The sequence below is a fragment of the Anabas testudineus genome, chromosome 18 (genome assembly GCF_900324465.2).
Source record: "Anabas testudineus chromosome 18, fAnaTes1.2, whole genome shotgun sequence".
In the NCBI taxonomy this organism is placed as follows: Eukaryota; Metazoa; Chordata; class Actinopteri; order Anabantiformes; family Anabantidae; genus Anabas; species Anabas testudineus.
The window spans coordinates 7,156,299-7,179,378 of record NC_046627.1 but is presented as its reverse complement, the minus strand read 5'-3'; the positions used below and the strand labels follow the sequence as shown (position 1 = coordinate 7,179,378).

Genomic DNA, 23,080 nt, shown 5'->3' with positions numbered 1-23,080 from the left:
AGGAGAGTGAAACACAAAACAAAAACCAAACCCACAGACAGGGGCAAAGGGAGGAATCGTAATATTATCATCAGAGAAAGTTTACATCATATTGTTCAGACTGATTTTAAACTCACAACAACTTACTCTGTGCCTGATGAAGGTTGCTGTTTAAAATTAATGTAAAAATCATTTGACCGTTCGCTCTTGAAGGACACACAGCTGGGTTCAGGTCCTGGTCCAGGAGATTCTGGTCTTTGATGGGACCTGATAGAAAAACAACTTTGGTGACGCTCACATATTCAGTCAAAGTTTCCTTCATAAATGACAAATAGAATCAGAAGAATAGTAAAAATGTCCTGATGAAATATTTAATTCTAGATGAGACTTGGAGACAGAATCAGTCCGATGGTCTCAGTCATCTCACCTCTGAGCTTTGGTCTGGCTCTCATGGTCCCCACACAGAGTGGTTTTAGAGGGAGGGACTCCCTCCTCTCTGTCCTCACACTGATCCATGCTGCTGAATCCACATCCACATCAGCTCACACACACTTTCTACCTTCATGTGGAGAGGAAACACAAATCATTGATGTGCAGTGAAGACTGAAATCCTCCTTTCCATCATTTCTCCTGGACAAAGATCAGCTGCTCCTCCATTGATTGGCTCTTCTTTCCTCTTTCATATCAGTGTCACTTGAATGCAGTCAGACAGCAGTGGGAGGCAGAGGAAGCTGCCATCAGCTGCTCTACTTATACTATCAGTCCACTAGATGGAGGCATGAAGCTGCAGCCCAGCACACACAGGATGATGGACCAACATTTACATTCAGTCATTTGGACTGACGCTGATACTTCACTAACTTTTCCACCACTAAACAACATTTAGAGATAAACACAGAAAAATAATCTGATCATCTGTGTTATCTGAGAAAATCATGGAGATACTTTAAAAACTGCATGTACAGTAAACTTCCTCTGTGCCTCAGTCAAATCAAAGTCTAAATAGAGTTTCTACAAACAGACTTACTACACTGTAGGTCTGGAAATGACTGAGAATCAGCAGTTTGCTGTACAACAATCTACTCTAATGATTCCTGTACACATGAGCTGTGTTTGCAGAGGGGGGGTGGGGGTTCATTTATGTGAGTCCTGAACAGAAACACACATGAAAATCTACTTTGGGAAACCACAGCAGCAATAGCTACAGTGCAGCAGCAGAGATGATTTTCCTTGTACAAACCTGGAACTCAGGCCCTTAGTTCAGTAACAACATGAAATCCCACATTCAAGTTCCCACATGTGTGAAACGCAGCATGACGACGTTCAGTAAGAGACGTGAGCTCAAAGACGTGTTTCTTCTTTACTGAACAGAAACAGTGAAGTGATGTGAAAGAAGAACTTTGAAAGTTACTGCAGCTTTTATTATATCAAGGGTTAAATAGAGATTTGTGAGGAGGTGGGGGGTCACACTGCTGATACTGGATCAATTCTCTTTGTATCTGAATTCATGGAAACACTGATATTCCTGTTCCGACATTAAAGTACAAGTACACAGACTCTGTACTCAAGTAAGAGTGCAAGTACATGCTGAAAAAGTACTGCAGTAAAAGTACCACGCATTTCTCTTCCCATGTTTCCTGTCTGTCTCTCCACAACTCACCATCACAGTAAAAGTACTGCACAGATCTGACTGATTTTAATGTTTATTACTGTGTAAACATCACTAATGTTGCAGCAGGTAAAGGTGGAGTTCACTTCATGTACTGACAGGTGGTGAATGTGTACTAATACATCACAGATCAGCTGATCAGAGTTTCTATGAACAATCTGCAAAGTAGCTGTGAAATAAATGTAGTAAATTAAATAGTACAATATTTTCCTCTGTAGTGGAGTGAAAGTACCTTCAAAGTACAAGTATCTCATCATATGAATGGATAGAATGAAACGTGATAGTATTACTTTGATAAATGATGTACTTTAATGTACTAACTACTTGAGTTGTTTCATCTGTAATAATTCTCCCAAAGGTCCAACTGCAGAACTCAGTTCTGAGTCCAGTGGACATGAAACACTGAACATCTGGGACCGAGTCTCTGATTTCTCCTCACAGACCTGAGGGACCTCAGACCAGGAGCTCAAGAAGGAGGAAGAGACTACTTCCTGGAACACTGTCTTCTTTTATTTCTTATTCTATTCTATATGAACATTATTTAAGCCCATGAGTCCTGTAGTGAGGATCTACTGACAGAGAAAGTCGGAGCTGTTCTCCAGCGGCTGTCCGGCCGAGCTCAGACCGCATTTAGTGGCTCAGACAGCGGGAGAGTTCTAGTGCGACAAATTAACAGATGTTAATGTGAACTGCATCGGAAAAAGGAAAACACAGACTAATACAGAGTAAATCAAACAGCGAACTTACAGGTGATTCAGACAAATTGTAGAAGAAGACAACTCTGTACTCCACAGCTGCAGAGAAAATACTCTGCCACAGGTGAGCTGTTACCTGGAATGTGTTAGAGCCACACCTGGAATGAGTCAGGACAGGTAGGAAGGAGGACACAGGAGCATATTTTCACAATAAGAGACAGACTGCTGTGTCCATGTTCCACTACTGACTGAAAGAGTGAACTGTAACTAACAGGACAAAACCAGGTTCATTTAATGAAGATGAATCAAACCAATCAAGAGCTCCACTTACTCAGCTTTTCCCCATGAACTTCATCCCTCTGCAGCTTCTCTTCTGTGTATGGAAAAAAGGAGATTTGTTCACTTAAAGTTTAATTTTTATGACTTTTATTTAACTGACAACATCCTTCATCAGTGTGTGTGAGTACAGGTGATTTCCCAGAAACACTGAAACACTTCCTGGTCTGTGACACATGTAGAGACAGCAGAGGTGCAGAGAGAGCAGTGGGTCAGTCTTCACAGTTTGATACTGTAAAGATCAAAGTGTGACTACACAGAAAATACTATGTACTCATACTTTGTATTTATAGTACAGTTACTATCATTGAGTCTGTCAAGAAATCAGAGTTTACTACAGTGAAATCCTGAGATGATCTAGGTCTAAACTTCAAACCTGATGACTGAGATCAAGAGAACAGTTCAGAGCTGCAGGTATCAGAGGATCAGAGTTCTCTAAAGAACCAGTACAGTTGTTGATCCAGGTGAAGAACCAGACTCTGGAATCAGAGACTCTGCTGCTGACAGAGAAGATCCATCACATGTGATCAGAGAGAAGAGCTGTGTGGACACTGAGAGCTGACAAGATGATTTCAGACGAACAAACACAGGAAGCTTTGTCTCTCTCTCTCTCTCGTTTCCATCGTTCTTCTCTGCGTCTCACTTATTTCTAACAGAGTCTCAGTAAGAAACATCACTGGGACGTTAACACTGAGGAATGAGGACGGATGTCGGCGCCCTCTGGTGCTCAGAGTCACTAACTACAACATCAGCTTCACTGTGTGAACACAACAGGCTGTGATGTGTCAAACAGTCCAACTGATCCAAGAATGAAGTGAAATGTTCCTTTAAAGTTCCTGTGTCCACGTTGATGTTGATGCTGCTGATGTTCATATGAATCCAGACACTAATGATCATAACTGTGCTGTTCACTCTCTGTGGAGCACAGAACCAGAACCAGAACCTCCTGAAGACCCCAATAAATCTGCACTAAGACAGAGGCGTGGCTTCATTCACACGATGAATTCATGAAGTGTTGGAGGTCCAAGATAAAAGAAACTAATGAACCAACGAGACAATAAAACCACCAACAGAAACAGCATCAGATGTTAAATCCATTTAACTTCACTTCAAGTTTTTGTGCTTGTTTATTTTAACAGCACAACAAACTACACTTGACTTAACAGCTCTCTAAAAGGTTTCAACATAAACTGAACATTATAAATATGCAAATATTTATTCATAAATGTATTTATTCATGACAGGTCTGTGACACCATCTTGGCCCACGTAACAGAGAGGTTCTTCTTTACCTACTTGCCTATCCTTTCAGTGCCACGCTGCTACAAGGATAGATGTTTGAACAGCACAGCCTTATGTTTCCTGTTGAGGATCTGAACACCACAGTGAGAGCGTACCCTATGTTAAATAAGGCGAAACTCAAGACTGGACTGTCTCTTATCTATGACAGTCCTGAATTCAAGGACTGCTGTGACGCCCTGGCCCTGTACCAGGTTCTACTGAGGTACAAGCTCCTGTTGAACATCCTGATAACCGCTCCCATGACAACGACTGAAGCTGAGAGGTGTTTCTTAATCTTAAAGAGAATCAACAGATCACGTTGATGTTTTGTAATACAGACGAGCTGAATTCCAGTACAAGTAATATAATGGAAGTAGCTGCAGCAGAAGTGAGTACACCCCTGTGAAAAAATCTAATGTTAAATACTACTTTAGAATATTACATCATGTACTATATTATAATATTTTAATATACATATACACACACATGCATAACTGGTACTGCCATTGTCCGGTTGCTCTTTGCTAGAGTTATGGTCAAACTATGGTCTACTGTGTCATCTGACCTGAATCCAGTACAACACAGGTCAGATGACACAATTGACCAGGTCGTAGTTTTAAGTTTTTCCTATTTAGAAACTTAAATTCTTTGTCAAACTGTAATATTCAGTCCTCTAGTTAGTATTTCCACAAGTATTAATGACGAAGTATTAAAAGTGACCTTTTGCAGTCCTACAGCCCCATATCATCACACCCCCAGCTCAGTACTTCTGATCTCAGCCACAGAGCTTCCTAGATCTTTTTCCTTTGTAAAGCCTCAATCAGAATGAATTCATCATCAGTTATTTTCTATTGTTTTCTAACTTGTGTGTCCCAGGTGTTTCACCTTTGTTGCATTCATTTTCTATTTTGAGGCCTCTGTTTATATATTTTATATTGAATATTGTCTTTGAATATATATATATATATGTATATATATATATATATATATATATATATATATATATATATATATATATATATATATTTATTTATTTATTTATTTATTTTTATTATTATTTTTTTTTTTATTGAGTAATACAATTATCACTATAAATAGTGATTTATATTGTATCCCAGCAGTTCAGCATGTGGTTTATTGTGTATTATTTGTTTCACTGCCACTGTTCTTTAGTGGTTTTACTGCAGTTGAAATGTGTCTATAGTGATCAAATGGTAGAAATCAGTTGTTCTTCTTTATCCGTTGCTTTTAAATTCAAAAACAAATCTTCTCCCTATTCTATCTATTGTGATGCCCACTAATGTGTGATCACATTCATCTGAACATTAATGGATGATGTGGTTTTCTTCTGTAAAGATCTATTTTCTTACAAGGGGTTATGTGGTATAGTGTGAAGAGAATGTTGTATTTTACGACAGTAGGTGACAGTGTGAGTCCGTGGTTTAGGTCAAAGGTCGTAACCTCTAGCGTGTCTCGCGCCGTCTTTCCTCATAATGGCGGAGAGCTCAGCGAAGTAAAGCCACGTCTCACTGTCTCATTAATTCTTTCCTGTATTTCAGGTCAGTAATATGTATAAACTTATGTTTAAGTTCTGTTAAGAAAGAACGAGAGATAATTTTGACGAACAGTTTGTTTGTTTGCAATTGGGAGAACGGTATTTACCGGGAATAGTGAAAATAGCGGCTGTACATTGGATTATTTGCTAGCTAGCATGCTAGTCGGGGATAAAGGATTAGCTTAAGCCACATGTCAATGCTAATAGTTGTGTATCTACAAAGTGACTCTAACTCCTTATATACATTCATCCTCATGTTTGAATTAGTTGTGTAAAGTGTAAATTCAAGAGTTTAAACATGTTTAAGATTTGTTATTAATGCTGTGTACATGTCCAAGTAATACTGAATAGTATTTTTGTTGTAGTGCCTGTAAGAGGTAAATAGAACCAAAACCTTATTTGGATAGCTGAGAAAAGAGGAGCGAGACAAGCTCCACATGGATTTAGTATTTATTTATCTATTGTGTTTGTTTTGTGAAACGAAGTGTGTATAAAAACACATAATGTGCAGTGATAACACTGAAAATAGGCAATGGTCAAATGTACAGTATTAAGTGACAAAGTTGCATGAATAACTTTGTGTAAATAAATAATGGCGAAGAGCTCAGCAAAGGAAAGCCACGTCTCCCTGTCTCATCAATGCTTTCCTGTAATTCAGGATATGCATAGCTGCTTACTGGTGCTGCAACCTGTAAGCAGGTTGTAACACTATAGTTGTCCTTCAGGATTTTCCTATTTTTTGCCGCATTCATCTAACAATCCTACCAGGGCCAACAAGTATCCCCAAAGCATGATGCTGCCACCACCGTGTTTCACAGTGGGGATGTGGGGTATCCATCCCCTGAATTATGATTTTTATGACCTGTTCAAGGAGTTGCTGGGAGTGTTCTTTTGTCTACTTGGGACACATTCACTGCACTCAGGTGATCCCTATTTCACTAATAGTGGGACTACTAGCACTAAGTAGTATCTGGACCTCTGTTGGATTAGGTCAGTCATTTTAAAGGGGGTAAATATTAATGCAAACACTGATTTCACCTTACATATTTCTTTAATTGAAGTTACTTTATAGAAACCTGTTTTCACTTTGACATTAATGAGGTATTTTGAATACGTTTTATAGGCACTATATATTGTGTTGATTCCATCTAATGGTTACTCTGGTTGTCTCGATATGTGAGCATCAGAAAAAAATTAAGCGTCCAACAGAGTGTGACAATGTCTAGTGAGCTTGCTGTTCCTTTACCCATTGAAGGGGTCACCACAGTCATTATGGCAATAGCTGCCCCCCCGTGAGACTTGCCAGGAGACTCCAATGTGTTTGACTGACCTGCTTTTACTCCAGATCTGTCCCCTACTGAAAATGTGTGGAGCATCATGAGGAGGAGAATCAGACAACAGTGACCATGAACTGTTGAGCAGCTGAAGTCTTGTATCCAGCAAGAACAGGCAAAGATTTCAGTTTGAAAAAGCTACAAACTGCACATTTGTTAGATAAAGTTTAAGGTGAATTAACCATCACAGGTTATTTCATCATTTGTCTGTGGAATTCACACAAACTCTGACAGTTGTGCCTCTTGCTTCGAGGAAGTCTTTTTGTAGTTCTTTTGGGTTTCAGTGCTACAGATGTGGGCCCAGTGGTGCAGAAAAATGGGGAAGTGACTCTCTATAGACGATCTGTTTAAAAACGACAGGAAACTAAAAACTGTCACAGTTTCACTGATAACAGTAGTTTCTGGTGCTAAATGTAGATTTGTGGTGTTTACATGTTCTCAGACACCTGTGTTGTGACTGACAGAAAGAACAGTTGTCACGAACACAATATCACTCACACTGATCTGATCTTTAGTTTGTTCTTTATGATGAAAACTTGTCGATCAAGAAACTAAACAAACATTAAGAGTAACAATTGATTTAGTCAAATACATGTCACACATGAAAAATTAAGAACTGCAGTTGATCTTTTATCTCTTTCCAGTTTCCACAGAAATCTGGTTTCAATGATTTGATCTTTCTCTGCAGCAGATTTACAGTCGATTATTGGTCCCACGTGGTTCAAAGGTCAGCTTCTTCATCTGAAAGAACAAATCAAAGAAGTTTGAACACAAAACAGACACGTTCAATAAAGTAGAGAGTTACAGAACAGTACAAAAGTATTAGCTCAGAAATACTTCAAGTACTAAAAGTAAACGTACTCTTTAGGCTCATCTTACTGGACGATAATTAGTGAAACATTAATGTGTTCATCTCCCTGTTTAATGATCAGATGTTTGAATCAAAGGATTAGAACTTGTTGTAGAACTTGTTGCTCACTGCCGCGTATCAATAAAGTTTTATGATTACACTCTATTGTTTTATTCGTATGATTCTGAATCGTACTAAGTAATTAGTAGTAATCAAAGAACTGTAGTAAAAGTACAATAGTTCCCTGTAAAATGTGCTGCAAAGTCTGAAGTAGCAGAAAATGTAAATACTAGTAATATTCCTTATTAGTTACTTTACACCACTGATGATTAATATTTGTAATCTGCTACTTAAAGATTAGAACAAGTAGATAGAAAAGTTTCTTTAATCTTCTTTTATAGAAACTGAACAAACCTGGAAAAACTGTAACAGTCATATAGCAAATTATACACATGATACTAAATAATAAATATATGAATATCATTAATTTCATGTATTAATTATGGACAGAAGGGAAGAAACTGTTGCAGCAACAGAACAAACTCTGCAGACTTGAACTCATCTCTGTGTTCAACGTGTTTGTAGAAGTGAAACAGGAGAATCCTGCGTGTTTACCTCAACCAGGCTCAGTATCACGATAGAGAAGAGAGAGGCGATGAAGAGGAGGATGAAGGAGCAGCTTGTAGACCACAGGCTGCTGGACTCGTCCTCTTCACTGTTTCCGTCTGTGCAGCTCAGAAAAAAAGTCCCGTTCGAGTCTGTGAACACGAAACAAGAGGAAGATGGAGTTGGTTCAAGAAGCTTTTTGGTGTCTGTGCTGAGAAGTCAAAGACGGAGCGACTGCAGTTTTCTGATTTCCTTTGTTTCTAAGAACAAGAACGTTTCTTTCATGACGAGTTCAAGTAGAAAATCCAAAACTAAATCACTTCTACATTCAAATCTCCAAGAAAACTGCTCACACTGAGATTTGTTACAGACCAAGTCTAAAGTAAACGCAGTATTTGGACTTTTTCAGATGGAAACAGCTGCAGCAGGTAGAAAACAGGACCTTGGTTTTTCCTCGGCAGCTTGTTTTGGTCCACACTGACCACAGGTTTAGTCTTTATGTCCTTATAGTGACACATTCTGTTCCAATACTATTCCTGTGAGGACATTTTGTCTGCTCCTCACAAATTCTTGGAGGATTTTTCTGGTTCATACTAAGTTTTAGGCAATGTATTATATCTCTGTGAGTCCTAAGTGTAGTGAGACGTAAACCATCATATGTATGACAGAATTATTCATCTTTTCTGATATAATTATTAGATCTGATGAATCACTACTGTGAAGGATTGTGCAACTTTTTTAAATCTACAAGTCAGACGAGGACACGGAACAAAGTGAGTCCATGCAACATTTATTTCAAACAGACACCAACAGCAAACACTAAATGAGCACAAACGAAACAGACTCATTGACTGTTTTTACAGTCCCACAGAACAACGGATCAGCACAAAAAACTCATGTTTAAAGCTGGGTCTGCTATTTGTCACATTCATGTGAGTTACCCTGGACTTTGGACACTCCTCGTGGTGTCATGGGCTCGTTGCTGCCCGCGGGCCACACGCTGCAGTGGATCAGTTTTCCTGGATGGTCCCACGTTTTCTTGGTGGTCCTGTAAACACTTGCAACTGAGTAGTAGCCATTGTTGCTCTTTTGTGGGGGGAAGTTGATGCCGTCAATGTAGTTGCCGTTCTTGTGTCCGTCGTCTTCCGACCAGGCGATATAGTAGTCTTGCAACACAGGACTGGAGACCAGACACACCACAGTGACCTCAGCTGAGTCTTCATCACTGATCTCATCCTCTGGAAGGATGTGGACCGTCACTTTCGGTTTGCTCCCATCTGAAAGAACCACATGGATCAGCAGGCTGATTTGTTCTGTTATGTGTGTTGTGTTTATGTGTGAGAGAAACAAACCTCCTGTTTGGACGTGCAGCTCTCGGACCATCGGTGTCACATCTGGTCTAACAGCAGAACAGCTGACTTTGGTTCCTCTTTCCCACTCAGTGCGACTGCGAGTCAGCGTGCTAGTTTTGCTGTACAGGCGGCCTTCAGACTTTGTCGGTCCAGTCGTGCTGCTCACATTTTGTCCATCAATCTGCCAGCTGATTTCAGTAGTTTGGACCGTGGACATGTCCTGTCCAGTGATGACACAGCGCAGCTCAGCCTGGTTGTTCCTGAATATTTCTCTGGAGCTGGGTGGATCCAGTGTAACTGTGATCGGAGCTGCATGAGGAACACAGAACAGTGACAAACATTTTCTAACTGTGCTCAGAAAAAGTCCCTTTACTCCCTTGTGTAATGTATTTTTACCTTTTGATGTCTTCTTCATGTACGTCTTTCCTCTGTAAACCACCTCACACGTGTAAACAGCTTTACTCTCCCAGTCTGTGTTGGCGATCTTCAGGACACTGACGGCTGAATGTGACTCTCCAACTTTCTGGACCGGACTCCGAATGTAGTCGTTCAGCTCTTCTCCATTTTTTTTCCATTTGAACGATTGAAGCTCTCCGCTGTGACCGTCCTCCATCAGACACAGCAGAGCTCGGCCGTCCTCAGTGGGCAGCAGGACCAGACTCGCTGGTGCAGGATCAGACACTGTAGAGAGAGTTAAAATGATTTTTACATTTCTGTCTCACATCTGCAAGATCATGATAAAACAGAAAAGGGCAATCAGGGAATAAATGTAGCAGAACATCATCCATCAAAGAAATTAGAGAAAAATAATAGAAAACCCAAAACGACGTACTCTGCACTGACAGAAATGAGGCAGTTCCAGCATGATTTACTGAACATTTAAAAGATTTTCTCGAATCCCAATCGGACTTTGACACCTGGACTAAACTGGCTCCTGTGTATTTGTGGTTTTTCTCCGTTGGTGGATACTGTGCAGACGTCAGGATGGTCCCTCTGAAGTCGCTCCACTGGAAACTGAGGCTGTTCGGGTAGAAGTCGTGTGCAACACAAGCAACGGTCACTTTATCTCCAGGACCAGGTTTACACGGAGCCACGGGGAACAGAGTCGGTGATACAGTTGTTCCTGTGACAGAAAACACAACAGATATTATAAAAAAATGTTTCACATTAAATCAGTTTTTATTCTATTAGAAATGATAATAGAAAGATAAGAAATATATTATTGTTATATTAGATATAATTAAATCAATAACTGAATGAAGACAATAATACAACATGATGTTGTTACATGTGTTTGAAATTTTCAACTCACATGAGAAGAAGCACTTGAATAAAATAAAGAACATGAAATAAATCAATAATTAAATCATAAATCATTCTTTGAATTTAAAATAAAATTTTTAATTTGCACATATTTCATTAAATACTTAGCCATGTTTAGAAACACAGCATTTATCTTTAAATTTATACAGGACAAACATTTATTACAAATCAAATCTAGTTTCCACAGCTCTGAAACAAAATGTTGATTATTTTTACTTTTACTTTATATATTATGGTTTATTTGATGCTGTGGACGTTTTATTCTTTTGTTCAACTATATTCTTGCTCTTGAAATGTAATCATGCTGGTGGTTTTTGATGAACATAATAATATTATAAAATTAATACAATTTAAAATTCAAAGAGTATTTAGTGATTGTTCAGTTGCTTCATGTATTTAAAACAAACACAACATGTAAAATATAGTATAGAGTATTTTGCAGTGTTTACACAGAGTATTTAATAAAATTGTTAAAATTATGGGTAGAGTATGATGAATAATTATAATCCACAGAGACCTCCCACAATTAGGAATAAAAACCAAAATAAGTGTAAATGCTTTGAAAAAAGTTTTTAAAATACTTTTTAGTAAACGTCTGTTTGATTTGATCTATTTCTGTCAATAAATGTAAAAAAAAAAACATTAAGTTTTAAAATTAAAAATAAATAATCTCTGTAAATTGTCCTTTTAAATGTGACTCACCTGAAGACACTGTGACTTCAGTCCCCTTCCCCCAGAAGTCGAACGCGTCACCGTGATACAGCTTCATTCACTGTCAGAACAAAATCCAACAGCACCAAGAAAAACCCTGAAAACCTCCAGTAAATACACCAAAGTCCAACAAACCAAAGTGTGGAGCAACAGTTTCCTGCAAACAAAGGTTTAGTGTGATCAGTGTTGAATCAGTTGGTGATTTTCTGTCAGTGCATCGTTACTGTAAACTGCTGTGGAACCAACAGTTCATTATTATTCTGCTCATTAAACACAGGAAACGCAGCAGGTCCATCAGATTCCAGGGAGAAATGTTTGTCCTGTCCTTGTTTTCATCAGAAGAAGCAACGAGTGTCTGAGTCCTGCTGATGTGTTTTTGTACTGATGTTCAGCACAGTGACCCCCCACCATCCAAGTTCTCACAGTGAGCAACAGGAAAACAAAAACCAAACCCTGTTTGTTGCAGAGCAGAGAAACACGAGCGGCTCCAATAAAACAAAGTACAGTGAGTATGAAGAGTCTTCACGGCCCTGGACGTTCTCTGAATCATGGAGATTTAATTTACAACAAATATTTCATGGCAGAGTGAAAACAGATCTCTACATTTAACAGTACTATCTTCAAATTCTACATCTCTCCCCTCATCTGACCTCTTCCCACTCTGCCAGTCATTCTCAAGCTTCCGGCTCCCTTATTCTTCCGAAATCTCAGACCTCATCTGTAAATCCAAGCCCAGTACATGTCAGTTAGATCCCTTACCCACAACTCTGGTCAAATCCTGTCTCTCCTCTTTGCTTCCCCACATATCTGCTATCATACACTCCTCCCTCACCACTGGGATTGTTCCAGTATTCTTGAAAACTGCTGCTGTCATGCCACTATTGAAAAAACATGGCCTTGGTCCCAATAACTACAATAACCTCTGCCCTCTCTCTAACTTACCATTCCTTGACAAAATGCTAGAAAAAAAAGTTGCTTTTCAACTTCACTCTCACCTAACCAACAATTCTCTCTATGACCCTTTCCTGTCTGGTTTTCATCCGTGCCACAGAACAGAAACTGCGCTCATAAAAATCACTAATGGTCTCCTTATTGCAGCTGACTCTGGTCTACTTTCAATCCTCATCCTCCTTGATCTGAGTGCAGCCTTCGACACTATCTCCCATATAATTCTCCTCAATCGACTAGCCTCCATTGGTATTACTTCCACCCCCCTCAACTGGTTTAATTCTTATCTCTCAGGCCTCACTCAGTTTGTTCGCCTTAAATCTTTTACCTCCCAGCCAACCCCTGTTGCTAGCGGTGTGCCCCAGGGCACTGTCCTGGGGCCCATACTCTTCATCACCTGCCTTCTTCCCCTGGGCAATATCTTTCACAAATACAATATACACTTCCATTGCTACGCTGATGACACCCAACTCTACCTCTCCAGCAACCAAATTCAACACTCCCTCCCATCTCCCTTATCGACTGCTTAGCTGAAATTAAACTCTGGTTAACCTCAAACTTCCCTAAATTAAACAGTGATAAAACTGAACTCCTCCAAAATCCACACTTACCAAAGTTAACCGTTTTTCCTTGTGTATCGACAGCTTTCCAGTTTCCCCCAACCCCCAGATTAAGAGTCTTGGTGTCATCCTCGATAGCTCATTATCATTCCAATCCCACATCAACAACACCACCGGGTCTGCTTACTTTCATTTACGGAACATTTACGACTTCCATCCTTGTTGATAGCCTTGTCACCTCTCAAATTCAACTTCACTGGCTTCCGGATAAATACAGATTAGACTTTAAAATCCTCCTGTATGCCTTTGAGGCTATTCACAAACTCGCCCCCCCATATCTGTCTGATCTCCTCCACATTTCCACCTTCTCTCACTTACTCAGATCTTCCTCCGCCATCCACCTCAATGTCCCCCCTGCCAGTCTTAGCACCATGGGGAGCAGAGCTTTCAGCCGTTCTGCCCCTACTCTTTGGAATTCATTACCACAGGACACAGTAACACTGACTCTCTTCCTATCTTCAAATCCAAACTCAAACCCTACCTGTTTAAGATTGCCTACTCGCTGTAATCTGCATTTGTATAGATTGTTTTTGTCCTGTGTTGATTTATTGTTGATTGTACAGTGTCCTTAAGTGTTCTGAAAGGCACTTTTACATAAAATGTATTATTATTATTATTAAAATGTAAAAGAAACCATCAAAATAACATTTATTCAACTTTAAAAACTTCAAACAAACTAATGATGGTTGTTTCGATTGTTGGCTACAAGTTTCTCACAATGCTCTAAAATGAATGTTAAAGACCTTTCCTGCTGCCATAGCACCTGATGCCCCTCCTGCAGGTTGGGAGTCCACCGCGAGGTGGCTCAATGTAAGTCTCTCAGGGACTCATGAGTCCAGACCCGGGTTCCATTTGCTGGTCTAGAGTTTAACAGTGGGCTGTTGTGGTTCAGTTGGTACTTCAGTTTGGACATGTTGAGGATTAAAACCAATGAAGCTGCAACTCCTTGGACGTCATCACCAGTAGAAGTTACTGAAACTCTAAATATCAAGATAAAGGAGGAATTAGTTTCTTCCCTTTGGAGCCGGTCACCAGACAATCAATCCCCTTTTGTTTCTTTGCTGTTTCAGCTTCATGCTGACGATGAGACTTGTTTTTGTGCAGCCTCTCCTCTGTCTCCACTCACTGTGTGTTCGAGCACAGAAGTAAACAGCTGAATCTTCTGATGTCAGACTCCGGACCTCCAGGTACTGAGCCCTGTTGGACACATCTTGAGTCATGATGAAACGTCTTTGGAAGGATCTGGCATAGATGGCACCGTCCGTCCTCCCGATCCACTCCAGAACTTTCCCGGACTTCTGCCGTATCCAGTGAAAATAGTAGCTTGTCATTTCAAAGCCAGAAATGACACATGACATCTTCACTGTGTCTCCAGGTCTCTTCACCTCGGGGGGAGACTGCTCCATGTTGCTTTCACCCCAAATTCCTGTCAGAGAAGAAATGATGAACATAGTTCAACACACTTTGAAATGACAAGTTGATGAAGACGTTTTCTCACCATGAAAAGACACCAGAAATAACAAAGTCCAGACAACAGCGTTTTCCATTCTGGGACAGAAAGTTGTGCTTCAGTGTTCTGGGTGTAAACCTCTCCCAGTTTTCTGCAGCATGTTGATGTCTTTATACGGAAGGGGGTGTTTGCATAGATCCAATCTGCAGGTTTGAAAAGGAAACGTGACACAGGAACATTTTCATAAGTTGAGTGTTTTCACAACCACACAGGAAAAAGTCAAATGTAAAAAAACAAAAACAACCAATGATAAAATATAACTGAAGCAGATGAGTCAGAGAAAGCGTCTGATGTCTTTTCAACAAAGAAACAATAAATAACAGATTAATCTACTCAGAGCAAACAAAGAAAAATACAAAATTTTCCTTCTTGGATTTGATGTTTCTTATGTGTTTTTTAGGTCATAAAGGTTTTAATACAGTAGGTCAAAATAAAAACATAAAATCACACAGGTGAATTGTTTGTGCTGAAAATATTACACCACACAAGATCATGTTGACAGTTTTTAAGGTGAAATTTAAACGAAACTACTTCAGTACTTTACTTTATCCAGGTAATAACCTACCTGGAGAACAGAGTGGTGAACCTGGAGCAGTATTCCAGGATGATCGGCGTGAGGATGAATGACATCATTATCACCAGGATCCACATCAAAACCCTGTCATACAACAAGGCGTTGGCCGTGGACAACAGAGGAGAACACGATGAGCTGAAGGCTAACTCCACAGAGTAACAGGTTGTGGCCTTCCTGGAGTTCAAGGGGCTTCAGCTGGACTGTAACAGCATAGAGGTAGGCCACCTCCTGCCCAGGACAAACCAGCAGCTATTATGAGGTTTGTAAAGTAAATGGTAAATGGTCTGCACTTACATAGCGCTTTTCTATCTAGTTGGTACTCAAAGCGCTTTACACTGCTTCTCATTCACCCATTCACACACACAAGCACACACACAGCAGAGCTGCTATGCAGCTGACCTGACTCACCGGGGGCAACTAGGGGTTCAGTATCTTGCCCAAGGACACTTTGGCATGTGACATGGCAGCCGGGAATCGAACCACCAATCCTGTGATTGGCAGTCAACTGCTCTACCTATTGAGCCACAGCCACCCCATGAAAACATAAGACTGCTCTGTTAAACAAGGAGGAAACTTAAAGGTTCAAAAGTCTTCATCAACGAGCACCTCACCAAACACAACGCTGACTTAGCAAAGAAACAGAGGAAAATCCAACACACCCGGACGACAAACTGGAAAAATATTCAAGTACTTCAATATACAAGTACTGATCATCAGAAATATGGAGGAACTGGAGACGAACCACTGTGTAAACATCACTAATGTTGCAGCAGGTAAAGGTGAAGTTCACTTCATGTATTGACAGGTGGTGAATGTGTACTAATACATCACAGATCCCATCACTGTACACACAATATGGCTTCTTCAAAGGTCTGAAGAAGCCATATTGTCACTGAATATAGAAACCTCATCTAAGATGATGGTTTTCTTTTGTTTTTAGATCTTTTTAGAGTGTCCATTAAAGATGGTTTTAAACGGAATAAATCAAGTAAAAGTAAAGTGTTATTTATTTATTTTAGGTGGTAAGTTGTTCCACTCAGGTTTCTGGCAGACTTAGTGGGAACAATCACTGTGGACCCTATGTTGATGCTTTTCTCCTCTGAGCTGATTTTTAATCACAGCCCTGTTGTCTAAAAGAAAGAAGTCGGAGTATTGGAGCTTTTGACTGTGGAGAGATGATCACTAATGTGATGAAGCTGAAATCCTCGCTGCTTTATGCAGCTCAGTAGACAAACAGATAGAAACTCTGAACAGAGCTTTGTACATATTTGATGCTGCTGCAGAAACATTAGAGATAACACAGCAACATGTTCCTCATCTGCTGTACATTTAGTTCTTCTAGTTGTTTCAGTCTAAATGTTAGAACCATAATAAATTATATTATATAAAGCTGCGTTTTGTCATTTTCTGTCATAGGAAAGGTTTTAATCAAAAGAAAGAAACTGTTCAAGTCTCCAAACATTAGAACAAATAGTTTTTCTCAATAAAACACTATTTCTTTATTCTTCTTTATTCTATTTTTTTTATTTATAGCTCCAAGTCACACAAGTTCTCCCCATCTCAGAATGCAGGCCGACTTTCTATAAACACAGTTTTGTCTTCAACATAACACACTGTGGAGCAAGACGGGAGAAACCCTTCTACATAGACCAGAGGCAGAGCACGGTTTCAAAAACCAGGAAGCAGATAGGGCTGCAACCCTCCTCTGTTCCCCTCCCCTCCTTCTTAAAGAGATCCCACTTGTTCTTATTTTTTATTATTATTATCTATTTATTTCATAAGCTCACTCACCAGTTGCTGTAATAACTTGAAAAGCAGCGCCCTCTGCAGGAGAAACTATCTCATGACAGTAATGTTGTGTTCAAGTGCTCTCAGAAATACTGGAGTTTTTGCATCTTATCAACTGTATTTTATACTAAACTGGGTTCAGACACAACTCATCATTTTATATTTGTCAAAACAAACTAAAAGTAGAATCATCTGAAAATTAAAAGACATAAATACAGTTATTTAAAAGATTAATGAATGTTTCTATGAAAACAACGAATCACACGTTGATGTGAAACGATCAACACAGTGGAGCATAAAGCAGCTAAAGAAACATATTATTACAAGAGGAGTTGATGGAGATGAACCAGAGCTACAATAGTGAACACTGGATATTATCACATTCATGATAATGTTGCTTCATAAAACACAAATCAGCTTTAATATCATACAGACGAAGGAATAAAGAAGAACTCAGCATGAACTAGTGAGAAAAGTCGTCACTCTGCTGTTTGCTCTGTAACATCTCTCCCACTGTTCTGGACTTTGTCCTGACCAACCTGAGCAGGTCTGACTCACATCAGAGCGTCGTCAGCTGATGCTGTTCACCTGGACCTTACTGGTTCTAAAACCTGGTCCACAGTTTGTTACGGGTGTCATTGAACGCACCACACTGAAGACGGTCCAGAGGAAGTAAAGGAGAGAGCTGTCTGAGTGGATCAGGGAGAAATGATAGACGAGCTTCAAGTCCCTGTGACTCCAGGTGCAGATGGTACTACAACTACAGAAGTACTACTACAACCACTGATGGTTCATATCAAACACAGAGGCTGAACTGTCCCCTGACCAAAACTTCAGCACATGGTGTCATGTCTCCACCTTGTGGCAGTGGTATATTTACCATGTCAGTGTTCAATAAACAGTTTGTTCCTCTTTTCTCTGAACCATTGTGATCTAACGTCTCGTCAGTGGTGGGCTCTGATCTTCCTGAAGCCAAGTTGAAGAGAGAAGCTGCTGTCAGACGTTCTCTGTTTGTTACTGAGCCTTCACTGATTTCTGGGTCTCTGATATTAACACACTTACACACAAAACAGTCTCAACAACTTCTCTCTCATTCCTTTTGAAACTAGACATTTCTTTACAATATGTCCACATCACAGTAACATTAGAGGATGTAGAGACTTGAGGAGACAAACTAAAAGTCTCTGAGAGGCTCAAGTTGAGTTTTCTTTGTCTGGCACTGGATAAAAACCTTTGAGTTTACTTTTCATCAACACTTTCATCAGATAAAAATGTGTGTGACGGCCGCAGCCTCGACCACACCGTACATTTGTTTGGTAACGTTTCACTCACCCTTTATTTGACCTTAAGCTCAGTTTGGTTGTCTTTGGTTTCTAGTTCTCATCATTAAAAGAAAGCAGCACATTTAATTGAAGTGTTTTATTTGTTTCATACATAATTAGCTAGTGTAGCATAAACATTAGATTCATTTGAATTGTCAGTACTTAAAGTACTTTTGTTTAAACTGTACTAACTTCATTTCTCTTTTTCTTTAGTTCCTGTTCTGCTGGTCTGGGGATGGTCCTCCAGATAAAAGACTGGACTGAGGCCTCATCAGACTTTAATGACTTCTAATAGACCAGGACTGAACCAAGTGCTGGGATTAATGTGGTGAAGGTGAAATATGGGAACTGTTTCTTAGTTGTTCGAGTTCATATCAAACTGTTGTTCTATTATTTTGTTGTTTCTTTTTGTGTCTCTTACTGGTTTGGTCAACAAGTATATATGTTGCCCCTTTTGAGTCAGTTGTGTCTTTGTTCATGGTAGAACTTGTGTTGTAGTTCAGTTTGTAGTCTGAAGTCTTTTGTTGACCTCTTTTAGGACCCAGTTTTGTTCCTAATCAAACTTGTGTCTGTTTCATTTTTGGGTGAATAAAAACCCACTTTTGTTTTTTGTTTTTTTAAACACACTTCCTGTGTCTATCTCCACGGTCCCTGAAACTGTGGAAACATACGATGAAACTAAGCTTCTGTCTCTTGGTCTGATTCAGGTCTTGAACAGTCTGATCGAAAGGGGGTCCTCCACGCAGAGTCCTGTTGGTCCTGATGGACCTTCGTGGACCATCAGAGTCAAATGATACAGAGAGACAGAAAAGTCTGATCTCTGAAAACCTTGTGTTCCACAGTTGAACAGAGGTTTCCTGTCTTATCAGTAGATTTACTCCAACGTCGACTCAAAGCTACACAGAGTTTGACCAGTAGAGCTGCTGCTGTTGGTCCCAGAGCAGCGTAGAGGCCGATCCTTCCTCCACTCTCTGGTTGGGAACTCACAGTCGGTCTCTGAGGTTCAGGCTGATCAGCAGCTGCTGGAAAAAACACAGAACATTAAATGTTGGTGATTTGTTGTTTGGTTCCTTTGATGGTGAAACAATAATAATCTGTCATTTTCATTTTTCAACAACAAACAACAAATATTGAGTTTCAGCAGTTTGGCTCTATGTGTTGAGTTCATCAGTCTGATCAGTCCAAATATCCAAACAGCTACTGGATGGATCCAGATCACATTTTGTTCAGACATTCATGATTCACAGTGGAGGAATTTTACTGATGTTGACTTTTTCTCTACATGATTCTTTTGTTGAGTCAAAGTTTCAATTTGTCCAGTTTATGAACAAATATCTGCAAAACAAACGTTCATCAATCAACTCAGCAGTGACGTTGAGTCGACATCTGTCAGAGCTGAAACCATCATTAGTTCTGACTTCACACAGGTACAGTCCTGAGTCATTAGTCCTGAGTCTGGACAGTTGGAGTCTGATTCGTCCTTCTCTGAGGACGTTTTTGTCAAACTGGACTCTTCCTGATCTGTTCGTCCTGAGACTCTGAGACCTCAACACCATCATGGAGATGAAACAGGGTTTTGTGACTAGTCATCAGTCATCTGTCAGGTCTGATAGTGAATGTCCACTCCAGTGTGATGTTGTGGTTCTCCTCTGCCTGATAGGAGCTCTGTGTCACATTCACTACAAATGTTCCTGTTGAGGAGACACAGACACAAAGTGAGAAGTTGAATTATTGAACCATTAATAATTGTTGAGTTGGTGGAGAATAAAGTGAAGATGTGAACTAACCAGAGACTCATGAGATCAGGTTGATGAGCAGCAGGATCCTGAAGATCATCTTCTCCCTGTGAGAGGAGACAGAGGTGAAGAGTCACAAACATCAGATCAAAGTTCAGGTAGAAGAAGAAAACTCTACAGTGTGGTCAGTCTATCAGCCTAATATACAGGACTATCTGAATCTAGACAGGTGAAGCACCGCTGGGATCCAGACACAGAAGGAACTGGAGATAATTCTGGTTCTGCTTGAACGGCCTAAACTGCCTCCATTTAACATGGGATCTTGTTCTGTGGTTTTAGACGATATAATAGAAACATAGAAACAGACTTTGACATATTCTATTCAATGAGCCTCAAAAAGACACGTCAGGATATGAGAGGAGTTATTTTGTGGAAACAACGGCACCAAATGTCTGAGTGGACTGTGTGGAAAAAGGCGCCCTCTGGTGGGGGGTGATGTTTAATTAAATCTTGTAACTGAGCTTTGATTACAAGATTTAATGAAATAACGCAGCCCACCAGGGGGCGCCTTTTCACGCACAGTCCACACCATATCCATAACTGGATAAATATGAAGGTTTAAAAAAGAAACGCTTTCTTCATAAGACATTAAAAGACAATCTGTCTAATTTAATACGATGTGACCACATTTAAAAAGCAGCAGAAAAAGCACAGTGTTGCTATTTGAATGGAAGTTTTAGGACAAATGTTTTCATTCAGTAGAAATTCAGGTATCATGAGGCTGTTTGTCACGTCTACAACACATAAGATATTAATTCAACTCTACGTGACAATTGTAATATTAGGTTTTAATGGCTCTAGACCAAATGATTTGTAAAATGTTGATTAAAAGAACTTTACAATCCTAATAGACATCTGCAGAAAAACAATAGACCAATATGTTACAGTGATTTATGATGTTTGTATGAGGTACATTTAAGAACATACTCTACATACATATATACATACACACCATCACAAGAAGAGCAGATAAACTGATCTCCCCTAAGTGTCTTTCCAGGTTTACTTGGAGGTTTACACCTCTGTCTGATGCCTATTCACTCAGTTCATTGCTGAAAGCTGCTGTTATTTGCCAACTTACTGAAAAAGAGAACTGTGAATGAACTGTCAACAGTCTGTGTGTTTCCTCAAACACAAAACGTGTTAAAACGAACCAAAAGCAAAGAAATCCTGGAGATGAAATGTGCACAATAGGCCGACCTTTCCTCTCCTCTTCTGCACTGACATCATAGTAGTGCAGATGATGCATTTACAGGCTTTGGGTCTTATAGGACGTGTGGTTTTGTGTGACGTAGCCTATAGGGTTAAGAAGAGCAAACCAGGAAAGAGGTTTCAGACTGTTTCTAATGTCAGTCAGTTCCTGTGGTCAGATGTCACACTGAGCATGTGCAGATCTCCTACATTTCCCAGATTCTAGATATCCTAGATACAGGATAGGACACTTCTGGAAAACCTCTTTCCAAAATGTCTCACTACAAATAAAAACAGACGTCACACTGGGACTTATGTGTGTTTGACTTGTTTGTCAGACTCACTCATGTAAAATGTGTTTGGGCTCAGAAAAGTGTCGTTCTGACCAACAAGAGGTTTGTAGTTTCACACATGCTCGTACTGTGGAGTCATACCTCCTATTTCCTTTGTTTAACGTGCGTCTTTATGTACAAATCACACACACACACACACACACACACACACACACACACACACACACACACACACAACCTAATGTCAGAATCTGAACACACAGCTGGAAAAGAGGACCTGACTCCTGTGTTCTGCCTGAAACACCACAGATTTTTACAATAAATAAAGTTTAATAGCAGCATAGTCCTGTTAATTCAACAGAAAAGGACAGTTAGATTAACCAGCTTCATGTTTCTAACATTAACTACAGGTTTTAACTGGAACATTTAGTTTATTCAGTAAAGTTGTTTCACATTCTCACTGTATTTTTACTGAATTATTCTGACAACCACAGCTGCCAGTTTGTTTCCATAAAAACTACTGAATGTTTTTTACAGTGTTGGACCATCTATCATGTGTCTCATTTCTTTTCTGTCCTCACCGCAGCACAAAGTTTCTTTCTTCTTCCTTTTTTGATGTTTTTACCTTTTGGATCCAGATCACAGCCCTGTCTGAGTTTCAGTCTCCTGCTCAGTACTGACCCATGTAGCTGATAACTTTCAAATCACAAACCTTGACAACTCTGGTTGTGGACTCATTGTCTGAGGTTTGAGCTGATCAACAGCTAAAATGCACCTTCTCCGTTTGGAGACGTGCGTTTCTTTCCTGCTGCTCTGTGGTTGTTACACAGTTCATTAATAAGTCGTTCATATAATTTTCAGCCATATATAAGAATAAAACGATTCCTATCTGCTCTTCAAGGTCCCTCGAGCTCCTCACTAAGGCTGTATTACAGTGTAGACAATGGGATCATAGAGTTGGACTCAGACATTAGTGTTAATACCAATATTAAATATTGGCTGAAACACGTGAATAAAGTCATTGTTTTATTTTAACTGTTTGACTTTGAACGTCGTAGCGGTCCTTCAAGAGTCTGAAGGGTGGAACAAAGAAGTTCAGGATTTATCGTGGGTTTCAAACCTGACACCATATCAGACCCCAAACTGGTAAAAAACACAAAGAAATGCTGCAGCACATTGTTTCAAGAGCCCCGCTGACTCCGTAGATCTAGATTTGGATCTGGATCTTGTAGGAACTTTACCCATGTGTGGATTGAATCTGAAAATTCATCAGTATGACAGAAACATGTCTCCGGTAAGTTCGTCCCATTTTTACTACGACTTCTATTCTATTTGATGAAAAACAGAA

The 23,080-nt window shown here is 39.8% G+C and overlaps 1 long non-coding RNA gene and 2 gene segments (V, D, J or C); all 3 read right to left on the bottom strand.

The window, feature by feature from the left end:
- Nucleotides 1–495: 495 nt before the first annotated feature.
- On the bottom strand, nucleotides 496–2,712 carry LOC113168194. The gene is made up of 3 exons (XR_004463525.1): nucleotides 2,675–2,712; nucleotides 2,396–2,501; nucleotides 496–538 (listed from the first exon to the last, which is right to left on the bottom strand). It is a non-coding gene; the product is annotated as an uncharacterized LOC113168194 (long non-coding RNA).
- A 4,737-nt stretch (nucleotides 2,713–7,449) lies between these two features.
- LOC113168155 lies at nucleotides 7,450–14,284 on the bottom strand. The segment is given in 7 exon segments: nucleotides 7,450–7,589; nucleotides 8,314–8,456; nucleotides 9,246–9,581; nucleotides 9,657–9,965; nucleotides 10,053–10,337; nucleotides 10,489–10,779; nucleotides 11,682–14,284. Coding segments are annotated over 7 exon segments (1,479 nt in total).
- LOC117153114 lies at nucleotides 12,929–14,664 on the bottom strand. The segment is given in 2 exon segments: nucleotides 12,929–13,059; nucleotides 14,385–14,664. Coding segments are annotated over 2 exon segments (411 nt in total).
- Nucleotides 14,665–23,080: the final 8,416 nt, after the last annotated feature.